Source organism: Bactrocera neohumeralis, unplaced genomic scaffold, assembly GCF_024586455.1.
Source record: "Bactrocera neohumeralis isolate Rockhampton unplaced genomic scaffold, APGP_CSIRO_Bneo_wtdbg2-racon-allhic-juicebox.fasta_v2 cluster10, whole genome shotgun sequence".
Lineage (NCBI taxonomy): Eukaryota > Metazoa > Arthropoda > Insecta > Diptera > Tephritidae > Bactrocera > Bactrocera neohumeralis.
This window is the reverse complement of record NW_026089623.1, coordinates 7,868,151-7,882,583: the sequence shown is the minus strand read 5'-3', so window position 1 is coordinate 7,882,583 and position 14,433 is coordinate 7,868,151. Positions and strand designations below refer to the sequence as shown.

At 34.0% G+C, this 14,433-nt stretch overlaps 1 protein-coding gene across 1 annotated transcript in view; it reads right to left on the bottom strand.

Moving 5' to 3' along the window:
• Positions 1-13,732, bottom strand: part of LOC126765055 (transcription factor glial cells missing-like) — a 36,205-nt gene extending 22,473 nt beyond the window's left edge. Inside the window, exon 1 of the mRNA XM_050482655.1 lies at positions 13,198-13,732. Within this exon, the coding sequence (XP_050338612.1) occupies positions 13,198-13,574 (377 nt within the window). The 5' untranslated portion in view covers positions 13,575-13,732. The remainder of the gene's footprint in view (positions 1-13,197) is intronic.
• Between the last annotated feature and the right edge of the window lie 701 nt (positions 13,733-14,433).

Below are 14,433 nucleotides of genomic sequence, written 5' to 3'. Positions count from 1 at the left end.
ACAATACTAATACTATAGACAAGGTACTTGAAAATGAAGTTCGCAAAGAAACATCATTTTTTTAAATGGTTCTTCAAAGGTTAGTCGATATCATATGGTACTTACCCTAGGAAAGAGTTTTTTTTAGCTTTGAGAGGACATCAAGAAGGCTTCAGTCAGGAAGGAACCACGAATGTTTTCCGTCCTTTGTAGAGCTTGTCGCCCGATATGATCTCATTTTGCGGCAAGTTTTGGATATGGCCAAAGGTAATAATAATTATTTCTAAGTTTTTTATCGTCTTATTTTGTTTACAATTATTTACTTTTTAATATCGGAACTTTTTTGAAATTGTGTTTTTAGGATCTACAAGATATCTGAGTGCAACAATTCAAAATAATTGAGAGCTTGGGGACAAAACTCGAAACCCATCCGCTTTAACAAATTTTAGCATCACCGTTTTTTGCCATAATAATCCATCTTCACATTGTCGGTAGAGTAGATGTTCTTAAAATATTCGAGACTAGTAAATTTAGTTGCTGTAGCTGTAGTTGTTTAGGAGATATATTCATTAAAAATATTAGAGGGTGCGGCCACACCCACTATAAAAAAAATCTGCAATCCCCTGTGCCAAATTACAATTTTATATCTTAATTTAGTGCTTAGTTATGGCACTTTATATGTTTTCGGTTAATGGTGATTTGTGGGCGTGGCAGTTCGATTACGCCCATCTACAAAATCGAATTTTTTTTTTGTACTAAAAAACCACATACAAAGTTTCATCGAGATATATCAATTTCTACTCAAGTTACAGCTTGCATGGACGGACGAACAGACAGATAGTCAACCGCATTTCAACTTTTCTCGTCATACTGATAATTTATATGTATATATGTATGTATAACCCTATATCTATCTCGTTTAGTTTTAGGTGATATGATATCTGCAATAAAACTTCGTTATTATCAAAGTATTATCAGAAATAGTTCTAAAGTGCTCTAATAAAGATGAGCGTGACGAAGCAGAGAGTATTAAAAAAAATGCAAAATTTTGAGTTCGTGTTACTTTGCAAACAACATCAATTATGCATCCAAAACTTTACATAAATAACCCCATCAATTTGGACGAGACGAGAAAAGCTTTAGCAGAGCCCAAAGCAAAGTTACAAATGTATGGAAATGATTACAAATTATTTAAGTGCAAAGAAAAAAGGCAAAGGAAAATTAAAAAAAATTTTGTGAATTAGCTGCTAAAATTTATATTTTCAATAATGCTTTATACTATGCACAGTAATATCTCAATTAAATACACGTTTTATTAGTAAGGTGCAGTCTGTCATATATTCGGTTTTCCAACACCAACATTTTTATTATTTACAAGAAAATATTCAAATATGATAAGCCCTAATTTTTCACTTTAATTTATTAATATTTACCACCTAATTTTACCTCAACTAACCCAAGCACGGTCTGTTCACCAATTATGTAAGGAAACAATGAGCAAATATGGAGTGCTAGAATGCGACTTAACGGAAGTATTTACAGTTATTATTCTTTACAAATCCTGTCACTTCTGCAGCAGCTCAAAAGTTATTTAGTAAATTAAAATAATAAAAAAAATGTTTAAAATAATATGGGCCAAACTCGTCTCCGACATTCATCACTAACAGCAATAGAAAACAAAACCGCATTAAGGTTTTGATACTTTTCGAAAAATAAGGCTAGGAAAAAATTGTAAATATGATTGTTATTTAGTCAGTTGGTATGCCCATGAATCTTCTCTATTTCGTTTTATTAGCTAAACCTACACCAAGTATTAATTGTAATTTATGTTGTTACTATTTAATGTTTTTATTACCTGCCCTGCTGTGCAAAAAAAGAACTTAGCTGCACTGAGTACATTCCAAACATGGGATAGATACTATTTCGGAACATTAGTATCACAAAGTAATGTATAATTTTTGCAAACCTCAAGGTACATAACAGTCTAGCTAATAATCATTCCCCAGCGTAAGATGCTTTCTGCCATATTTTTTCGCGCAATAAGTGCGCCTCCCTTTTTTATTTTTGTCAGTTTATTTGTATAAGTAATTATTTTTCACGTTTTAGTTTCATGTGCTTTAAAGGCATGCTTATTAGTTTTTTTAAACAATATTTATTAGTCCTTTTTATACTCATGCAACCAGTTGCTACAGAGTATTTTAGTTATATTCACCTAACGGTTGTACGTATCTCCTAAAACTAATGAAGATAGATATAGGGTTGTATACAAGTATACATATATAAATGATCAGTATGACGAGAAAAGTTGAAATCCGGTTGATTGTCTGTCTGTCCGTCCGACCATGCAAGCTGTAACTTGAGTAAAAATTGAGATATCTCGATTAAACTTTGTATGGGGGTTCTTTAGTACAAAAACACATTCGAGTTCGTAGATGGGCGTAATCGAACTATTGCCCGCCCACAAATCGCTATTAACCGAAAACATATAAAGTGCCATAACTAAACACTGAATTAAGATAAAAAGCTGAAACAGACAGACTTGCACAGAGATTCGCAGTGGCAAGGAGCACATGTGGGAAATTTTGTTTGGAAAAGTGGGCGTGGGCTCGCTCTCTAACAAGTATAATGTTCGATCCTAAACTACTTAAGCTACAATAACCAAATTTCGTGAGTACAAATCTTATAAGAACTTCTACCGACAGTGTGAAAATTGATGAAATCGGAGGATAACCCCGCTCACTTCCCATATAACGGCACTGTTAAAAACTACTAAAAGCGCAATAATTCCATAATTAAATACTCCAGAGACATTAAATTTCACCACGAAGATGGTATGAGAAAGCTTTATAGGAACGGTCTAAAAATTGGATGTTGGGTGAAAGCCCAAATCTCAGCACCCGACCAAACCGATATCGACAAAATTTAGTATGTGGCATTCTTCTTATATTCTTATGTTGCATTGTAAAAATAGTCGAAATCGGACTAAAACCACGCCTTTTCCCATATAACACAATTTTAAATTCCCCTTGATTCGTTCAGTTTCCAGTACACAAATCAAAAGCAATTAATATACGGGATAATACTTTGCACGAATAGTTTTTTTATTGTGTGCCATCTTGTGACCAAAAATTGTTTAAATCCAATATAAACTGCTCAAACCCTTAGGCACTGAATATATGGACCCAATAATATATATAACTGCAATTAAGGGATAATACTTCTCTTATAATGGTATGTCTGTATGTCAAAAATGGGTTGCATCCCTATTGGTCCCGTAGCCCCCATATACTTTGTATAAAAATTTCCGAACTTTGGGGTATATAGTATATCGGCCAAAATGTGAGTTATCCCAATGAAAATAAAAGAGCGTGTTTTACTCATAGTAGTGTATCTTTGTGCCTGAAATCGGTAAATTTATATATAACTAATATCAGGATTTTAGAACGTCCGGCTGACTCTATATGATTAGTTTTAAACCTCAAAGTATTTCTCTCGCTTTGATTGTTGCAAGTTGCAAGAGTATATAATGTTCGGTTGCACCCGAACTTAGCCCTTTTTTGCATGTTGGAAATAATATTTAATATTGCCAAAGGACCGTATATTTTTGTTTATATTAATTAAAGGTTAGATTTTTACATTTTAATGGATATTTTTAACAAACAGAACTTAAGTACCATATATGTAGTACTTCTGCGAGATTCTTTAAAGTGCCTTTTAAGTACCACAAAATGCTGCACCTTTGGTTATGGGCCTTACGGAGTTGACTGTGTCTCATTTCCATTATATAGTATAGCTTGAGTTCATAATGAGTCATAAATTTGGCAAAAGCAAAATAATTAAAATAGGTATGTATGTCTGAAATCAATAATACAATTTAATAAGAACAAATTTGATGTAATCATTGGGTTTCTTCTTATGGCACATGATTTTTTGCAATATAAAGTTTGGAAAAACCCTAAATTATTTGTATAAGTTGTCAAAATTTTGTTTATGGAAATACGTGAACGGCTAGAATTTTCAATTTACTATCGACTGGAATTGTTTACAAAAAAGTTTAACGATCAGCTTCTCAAAAGCACGGAAATGTTAATTACACTTTTAAATATAACAGTTTGAACTACACCACATGTCCTATTCACATACAACTATATACGGTATATTGGATTATAATATTGGTAGTCGAAAAAGTCTTTTCGTATTTTGTCAATAGATGTCGTTGCAGTCGTATATCTACAAAAAAAAGTTGAAAAAAGTTACAACTGTTCAAAAAAGAGTGAAAATAATGAAGAAATTCACTATATGTGACCTGGTCTACGGAAAGGGGGCTTAGGTGTCAAAAAAAAGGAGAACAATTAATGAGATAACGAGAAACTGAGGATTATTTTTAACAGCTTTTCCCAAAAAACTAGTTTTCGCACGTAAGCTCCCTTTTCGTAGACCTGGTCACATATTTTGAAATTTTTTTTAATAAAAAGGGAAGAATGCCACGCAAGCCACCAATGAAGTTTGTGAAGTTTAGGACAACAATGGTTCGCACGCTTCAGTTCTGAAAATTTCGAACTTTCGATTTACACTATGCACACTGGTCGATTCCATAGGCCAAAAATTAGAAATAAAAAAATAGAAATTTACTACTGTATGTCTCAAAACTATTTTTTGAAACTAACGTTAAAAAAATATTTTCTCTATCCCTTTCGTACGCGCCACAATAGAACACGCGGACTGTGCACTGCAAATAGATTAAAAATTATCTCTCATAACAAATAAAATTGCAATATAAAATCGTGTTTAATCGCCGTAAATCAAAATGAAAAATGTGTATGTTATATAACAAAGCGATTTTTTCGTAATATATTGTTTTATTGTTTTAAAACTATTGTTTTACAAGTGACCTGGTGAGTGATACTTATTCTTCTTATTTACTGGCTTAGAAACCGTTTACGCGGTTATAGCCGAGTTAACAAAAGCGCATCAGTCGTTTCTTCTTTTTGCAAGGTGACGCCAACTGGTCCTTCTCCACCTGGTCCTTCCAACGGAGTGGACGGTTTCCTCTTCCTCTGCTTCCCCCGGCGGGTACTGCGAATACTTCCAGAGCTGGAGTGTTTTCATCCAATCAGACAACATGACCTAGCCAGCGTAGCCCTGTCTTTCAATTCGCTGAACGATGCCAATGTCATCGTATATCTCAAGCAGCTCATCGTTCTATCGAATGCGATATTTGGCGAGGCCAATGCGCAAAGGACCATAAATCTTTCGCAGAACCTTTCTCTCGAAAACTCGCAATGTCCATGCCTCTGCGCGGTATAGCAGGACGGGAATAAATGGGTGACTTATAGAGTTTGGCTTTTGTTCATCGAGAGAGGACTTTACTTCTCAATTGCCTATTTAGTCCGAAGTAGTACCTGTTGGCAAGAGATATCCTGCTTTGGATTTCGAGGCTGACGTTGTTGTTGGTGTTAATGCTGGTTACAAGATATACGAAATTATCCACCGCACTCGACTGATTTACCTTCGTGTAACTTCTGGCTATTCAGCAAATTCGCATGAGCACTCTGAGGACACCGTTTTGACTCAATTGAGGATATAAAAGCTGAATGGAAGAAGCCGTGTTGGCCATCACGACGGAGGATTTTTTCAAGTGCTATGGTGCCTGGGAAATTCGTTTGAAGGAAATGAAATGGACAAAATTCACCTTTCAATTTGGTCACAGTAGTATATTTTTCTTTATACATCGAATTAAGTAATAAAAAAAAGTTGTGATCCCTATCTCGGCCTCAAATGGGTCTTGTTTGTTCATATTAGTTAATGTTTTCCGAGTCTATGGTTTAGATTTCAGCTGCCAACTTTTGCCCCTCTCTTTGTTATTCGTCTTATTCTACAAACTTCGACATTTTTTATGTATCACTTTTCATAATTTTTTAGATTTAAGTATAAGTATGTATAAACGAGTTCGAGCTGCAGAACTAAATAGAGAAGGTACCATCTTCTATAAGAGTGTACTGCTGGCGTATGCCGATGATATCCATATCATCGGCCTCAACACCCGCGCCGTTAGTTCTGCTTTCTCCATGCTGGACAAGGAAGCACAGAAAATGGGTCCGGCAGTGAAAGAGGGCAAAACGAAATATCTCCTGTCATCAAACAAACAGTCGTCGCACTCACGACTTGGCACTCACGTCACTGTTGACAGTCATAACTTTGAAGTCGTAGATAATTTCGTCTATCTTGGAACCAGCGTAAACACCACCAACAATGTCAGCCTAGAAACCCAACGCAGGATAACTCTTGCCAACAGGTGCTACTTCGGACTGAGTAGGCAATTGAGAAGCAAAGTCCTCTCTCGACGAACAAAAACCAAACTCTATAAGTCACCCATTTATTCCCGTCCTGCTATACGGCGCAGAGGCTTGGGCGATGACAACAACCGATGAGTCGACGTTACGAGTTTTCGAGAGAAAAATTCTGCGAAAGATTTATGGTCCTTTGCGTATTGGCCACGGCGAATATCGCATTCGATGGAACGATGAGCTGTACGAGATATACGACGACATTGACATAGTTCAGCGAATTAAAAGACAGCGACTACGCTGGCTAGGTCATGTTGTCCGGATGGATGAAAACACTCCAGCTCTGAAAGTATTCGATGCAGTACCCGCCGGGGGAAGCAGAGGAAGAGGAAGACCTCCACTCCGTTGGAAGGACCAAGTGGAGAAGGACCTGGCTTCGCTTGGAATATCCAATTGGCGCCACGTAGCGAAAAGAAGAAACGACTGGCGCGCTGTTGTTAACTCGGCTATAATCGCGTAAGCGGTGTCTACGCCAATTAAGAAGAAGAAGATGTATAAACGAGTATATTATATTGTTTTTTTTGTCATATTTATTTAAATTGGTTTTCATTTTCTCACTTTTACCAAATGTTTGTTTTAGATGTACTTTTATTCTGGCACGCCATATTCATATGACCTTTCACGCCTATATATTTTTGAATTGTTGTGTTTGGAAAAAGGTTAATTTCCTAATAAAGCTAAAAAAAAGCATGGCTACGAATATATTGAAAATATTGTTATGAAAAGACTTGATTACATATTTAAAAGATTTGCAGATATGTGGAATAAAAGCAGCAGAACAAAATCAAAAGTTATACAAAAAAGTTCGAATTGGTTTGCACAATATGAATATACTTGTATATTATTAAGTCGAAAATCATCCGTATTGAGTCAAGATCGAGGACGCCCTAGATTAACTCTGGTAGAGTGCTCATTGAGAACGAAGCGGCTAAGGATTGCAGATTTAGCAGAACTCGATGTGTCCGCTGCTGATGATTTGCTTTTGGCTAATAAAATCGCAAAATGATGAGGAGCACAAACTAATTTAGAAAACCCCCGACCTTCAGGCCAAACCTACTGAGATAACCGATATTGACAAATGCTTGAAAAAAGAAGTACGAACAGTTCGCTGCGAATTTGGATTGTCTCCATTACATGCCTATATTCGACTTTTTGAAAATAAATAGACTTGAAATCAGACAATGGAAATTAAAGGGTTTAGAAGCCAAAGAACGATTTCTAAGAAGGAAAACAAATATTTTTCGAGTTTCGCAAAATGGGTCTTAAACCAAAAATAGGTGGTAGTGGATCTTCAAATGATGGAAACATTGCTAGAAAAATTTTCAACGACGGCCATACATCTGATGAAATAATGGGTCCACTGCCTATATTAAAGTGAAATTTTTGCATATGCTTTTTAAAATCACAATAAGTAATAAACAATTATATTAAAATAAATAAACCGCTCCAAAGCCATATCTCGTTTGAAAACAAAAACGGAAATAAAAACTAGAAAAAATACAAGACATTTGCGTTCGTAAAGGCAATAGAAGCGAAGTTGAAAAAATGTTGTGTAATTTTATAATATGTTTCTAGCTTAAAAAACATATTTATCGAAACCAGATGTCAACATCTTTTTTAAATAATATATAATATATAACCCATATGTATGAAATAAGAGTTTATTTTGAACCATTGTCGCTTTATAACACTACTATTTGTCATAAATGGAAACACACAAATCTCTTGAAAGTGTGATTGTGAAAGTAGTTTGCAAAATATATTTATTTTCTTTAAAAGTGTATTATTTGAAAAATGTGTGAAAACTATAAGTCTAAGGAGGGTACATGTGTGTACATTTTTTAATCCTGAGGACTTCCTAGTGCTAGAGGTCCCTGTTCATTCGTACCAACAAATCGCGGCTCCAAAAAAATCGTAATATTGCCATTTATACATTATTATAATTTATCTTCATATCTTATTAATACATACTTTTTAGTATAAATTTAGTAGTTGATCTATCCCACTGTGGGCCAACAGTAAGCCCAATAACAATGGTTCAACACTCTTACACTACACATGTAGTATGTATATTAAAGATTTACTGTGAGCACTTGAAGCATTCGAGCCATTCATATGCAACTACTGGCTCAAAAATCGGTAGTCATCGATAATTTCAATACTTGAATACTTGAATATTGACATAATAAAAACTATAAATATTGTTACTTAATATAGTGGGAAATTATTTATTTATGATATATTTTAATTAGTAGATGATTTAAACGTCACAGTGTGTCGTATTTCGTCCATAAAAAATATTTACAGATAATCTGAAATTCAATAAGTAGTGAGTTCTTATGAATAAAAATGCACCCCTGGTGGCAGATTACTCGGTGCTGAATTTTCTCCTGGCTGTACATGTTAAAGGTTTGGCACAAATTATTTATTTTATTTAAATTTGTTTATATTATTTAAATAACTTATTTATATAATTATATTTTTATATTTAAATGCAAACTCCAATTAAGTTTCGGTTGTAACGGCTAACCAATTTGTCAATTTGTAAATCTACATACATATGTCAAAAGAACATGTGTCTCTTCAAGAATTTCTTAATTTTGGCATGCCAAAACGTATAGTTCTGGGTGGTAACTGTACGTTTTGGCATGCCAAAATTAAGAAATTCTTGAAGAGACACATGTATATAAAAAAATAACTGACATAACTTTAAATAACAAGTAATGTGCTCATATAGTAAATATAAAATTTTTGAATATTTCAATAAGAAAAAATGCCGAATTACGTAGAAGCAAACTGTTACGTATAAAAACATAAAGCGTGTTGCCAAGCACGCACGATTCGGTATCAACAAGCTACTATTTTCAAGAACAAAAATCTTCGTATGTCAGAGAGAAAATTTGAGATGATAGATACAAATTTTCACTTTAGAAAGTTTTATTTTTTGAAGAATATCTCTTTAAAATGTTGGCTATCAAATCAGATGATTCGTTAAGCCCAATTTTCGATGACTCGTTCGAGCATTTCGACTGGTATCTGACACACTATATTTTCCTCCAAGGCCCGAGTCGAAGCGGGATTGGCCGCATAGGCTTTGACTTTACATATCCCCACAGGAAAAAGTCTAATGGTATGATATATGTATATCGAGCTGTCTCTTTAAAGCTAAATGTCGCCAAGATCACGAGCTTCAATTTCAGGCATCAAGTAGTCGGTTATCATAGTGCCATTGGCGGTTACGTTCTCACTGCCATCACACCAACAGTTTTTTTTTCTAACAAAATTTACCAGATGCTTAAATAAACGGGAAGCACTTGTGGTGCAACCTTGCGCACTAGTGTTGTGATTCTCTCTTGTTTGCCAAACAAGTGTGCACAGGAAGAACTTTAAGAAGTAAGGAAGCTTTAAATTCGGGCGTCACCGAACGTTTATTACTTTCATAATTTGCAAGGGTAAAAGTCGGTGAAAATTGTTCTTTCGAGTGTAAAAAAAATTTGTGTTGAACAAGTAAAGAAATCAAAGTTCGATGTAAAAAATTATTTTATACTGATGACATTTGCAAAGATGCGGGAAAACAATTTCAATTTTTACAAAACTTTGTATTAAAAATGTCGCGTACAAATTCAACATTGATTCTTCGACAAATTGTGAGCATATGAATCCATATTGTACAGCGGCGTAGCTAGGGAGGGGCGAAGGGGGCCGTCGCCCCGGACGCAACGTCTTGGGGGCGGCAAAACGATCTTCGCTGTTTTTTAATATTCAGAAAAATACTTCAACAAATACTTTTATTTCTCCAAATTTTCAAAAATGGTATTTAAAAACTCCAATTCGGGCAGAAATTCCTGCAAATTGTGTCAAAAGTGTACAAGATATACGGCGAAAATGTGTTTTTTCTATGGCTTTTAATAAGATATGTTGTATAAAATGTGATTTAAATAATATAATGTGATTTACATATTTATGTATGAGGAAAACATCAACCAGAGAAAAGTCTATACTGATAACATTACTCAATTTATTGAAAATAACTCACACACTGGCCAACATATTCGGCATAAAGTCTGTTAGAATAATGAAAATAACATTTAACACAGTTCCGCTATTAAACTACAATTTATCCAATGTTATACATATACATATGTATGTATGCACATAATTTCGTTATGATATTTTACATATTGACCGATATACATATATAAAAAAATAAAGCGAACCGCAAGTTAGAAACTCATATATGAATAATTCGATTTTATACATTTTTGGTATAATGAAGATCTCTGAGTTTCATTAAGATACAATTAAGATACCTCACAGATTGGCCGAAATATATTGTATAAAGTTAACCGGAAGTTCGAAACACCTTCTTTTATGTATAGGAAGATCATCACTTGATTGAGCTCATTTTTGACACAAAGGCACAGTAAAAAATTGTCTCCAGATTCCAATAACCTATTTCACAAAAAGACCATGATAAATGTCGGTCCGATTTTGACAATTCTTCGGCTTAAGATGGCATATTCTTTATAGATATACACATCATCAGGTTAGCACACCCCCTATCGGCTTTATATAATTTCTCTTGTAGTTGTTTTTGTTAAGATGCAGCAAAATTATTTTACTCTATTTTTCTGATCTTCGTATACACCATCACTGGCAAAGAGAACATGTGAAAGAAAGATCCCGTTATTTGGTTTTTGCTATTTTCTATTATTTTTAATGGAGAAGTGTGTTGTATTTTTGCGTCATCAGGTTAGCACAAGCAAATTCCTTTCAGTTTATCTTCAACAGTTGAATGCGTATTGCAACCAATTTTTTTATACTGCTAAAGTAAACTATTCGCTTTAATATGGGTAAAGGAAAATCGCTATCTGTTGAGGAGAGATCCAAAATTGAAGCTTACAAGGAAGCAGGGCTGTCAATAAGTTCAATATCCAACAAAATGGGCAGAAGTCGTAAAGTTATATCAGCATTTCTCAGCAATAAGTTGAATTATGGCAAAAATAACAAATATAATAGAGTGATTTCCGCTGCTGATAAGAGAGCAATTTTGAGAGAAGCCTCAAACTCTCACGCCTCGACCGCAAAGATTAGGGCAAATGTTAATGTTAAAGCAGCTTATCTACAATTCAAAGAGTGATACGTAGTGCTCCACATTTAAAAAGACTGAAATTAAAGAAAAAACCCATACTAAACGTTGCTAGAAAGGAAGTGCGCTTGAATTTTGCGAGGAAGCACATGCCATGGAATTCTGATTGGCGCTACGTTGTCTTCTCGAATGAAAAAAAATTTAATTTGGAAAATCCGGACGGATACAACTACTACTTCCATGATCTTCGCAAAGAGGAACATCAGTTGGATCGCCTTCATAGTAGGGTGGGGGATGTGATGGTGTGGGGCGCCATCTGCTATTACGGTACGTGCGAGTTACAGTTTTTAACTGCAAATATGAATGCAAACACTTACAAAAACGTACTTGAAATAGCTTTTCCCCATTTCCAAAACGTTTTCGGAGATCTGCCGTGGACTTTCCAACACGACAATGCCCCGATCCACACTGCCCGGGTGGTTAAGTCATGGATTGGGGACCAAAATGTCCGTCTAATGCAGTTGCAGCCTTATTCACCCGACATCAATATAATAGAAAAGGTATGGGGATGGCTGGCTCGTAAAGTTTACGAGTCTGGGAAACAATATTCCAACAAAGAGGAGCTAATTGAAGGCATCAAGTACGCTTGGTCCACCATGTCACTTAATTATATTGGAAAATTATATGAATCGTTTCCAATCGAATCTATGAGGTAATTCTCAACAAGGGAGGATCGACACATTATTAATTTTTGTATAAAAATGTTAAAATTACTATATGTAACACTTTATAAAAAATTTCGTGGTTAAAAGACTTTTCAACAATGAAAAAAATGATGTGTGCTAACCTGATAACCAAATTTGAATTGTTAATTGTTATGTTATTTTTCGAAAAAAAACAAAAAAATATATTACAAAAATAAATAACCAGTATTTTTTGTTTTATTTAACACGGAATTGAATGGGCCATAAACAAAAATAATTTTTATTAATTTTAAAAACATTAGCGGCTTATGTTTTGAACCCAAAGCACTTACACGAGGGTATGCGCTAACCTGATGATGCGCAGTGTACATTCCTACTAATAGTGCAAGGTTTTATCCAGATATCTTCATTGGTGGTAAATGCATATATGTATGTACTGGAAGGAGACGTGAATTTGATTCTACCTGTTTTTACACTACAATATACATATGTTAAATATGTACATGTGTAAATAACATTTAGTGGGAGCGGGAGTTACTTAATTTTTTTAAGCAAATTTGTTCCCACAAACTCCGAATTGTGTTACAGTAATATTTAGTATATTGTATTAGCGAATTAAATTCTTTGTAAAAGTTTTGTGGATATTGTTAGATGAAATAACTTAAGCATTCGGTTAATAGATTTGTATGTTATGTGAGCTTACAGCAACAATAGGAACATTAGATGAAACTCCTCGATATACATACATATGTAGGTATATATTTATATTTTACTTATACCAGAATATTGAAAAACGCTATAAAAAAAATATTATCTTTTAATACATAGTTTTTGTACTTAGAGCAATTTAAAAATTTGAATCTAATTCAATGGTTAAAGCTAATAGTGCTTAATTTTACTGTGATCAAAATAGAGGTCCTTTCATAAAAAGCGCATTTAAACTAAAAATGTTTGCTTGATTTTATTACTTACCGGTTATCGCAAATTTCAAAATGAACTAAATTTGACATTATTATAGATAGATAATATAAAATATTAAATCAAAATAAATAAATAATAAGTAAATAAAAATATTTACCGATTAGGGCATTGTCTACCCTGCTGTTTACGACGGGCTTTATCACAAATTGCAGGACGTAAATTTATATTGCTACCATTTGCCAGTTTGCATTTAGCCGAACAATAAAGTACTCCCAGACAACTCTTTTTTAATATGTTGATATTATGATTGTTTGTGTTTCGCATGGCCCAGCCTGATGAATGTTTTTTCGCATCTTCATTAGACGCCGAATAAACTAGACGGCGATGGCCATCAACCCACTCATCAAATTCATCGAATTCGTTAACAATTGGAATAATTACGTCATTAATATCCCAAGAAATTTCTGTCCGCAACTTTAATGGTGCTAGACTCGGTGTATGGTATTGTGTCAAAAGCTTATTATTTTTTTTCATTTATTTATTTATTAATTAGTAATGGATAATTTAAACAAACTTTTCAATTTTAGAACTTTTTGGAATGTGTGTTTTATTCTATTTGTTTAATTCACAAATATTCAGAGTCGGTAAAAATTCGCGGTTATAGGAACTCTATTATTTTATTGTTTACATAATGACCTTCTAAATAGATCTGCACTTTTATTCCTCATTCACCATCAATGAGTCTTAAAACTTGATCTTAAAGTACGACGGAACGATGGTGAACTCATTACCACACATTTATGTATATATATTCCGACTAGCTGATTGGTGGTGCTTTTACCAGTTATCCGTTTGGTTAAAATTTATCCGTACCAATGGTTTGGGTTTTGCACTCAGACACTTTTGCGTTGAGCAGCAGCTCATTAGGGTGTACATTGTTCAAATATAACAACAAAACTGTACAAATATTTGAACTAAGTTGTTACGAAATTAATTTAGAGAGTTATGAATTCCCACTTAGACGACTAATGTATATGCAAAAATTATAAATAAGTAAATAAAAATGTGGAGCAAACTATTGCACTCGATTGAATGTACACATGTATACATAGATTTTAGATCTGTACTCTCGTAACCTGTTGCACAGAGTTCCGTTTGTAAGAACCATTCGGATATATGTATGTCCATTTGTCGTTTCATTCAACCGATAACTTCACTGAATATTAGAATATTTTGGAAAGTTGATATTGCAATGGTATATTTGAAACGTTGCTACGACCACAAAATCGCATTAACCGAAAAATGCAAAAGTGTTATAATTAAAAAGAAAATCATGTCACACACGAACGAAAAAAATCATGTAACTCACGAACTGCTACAGCTATAATAAATT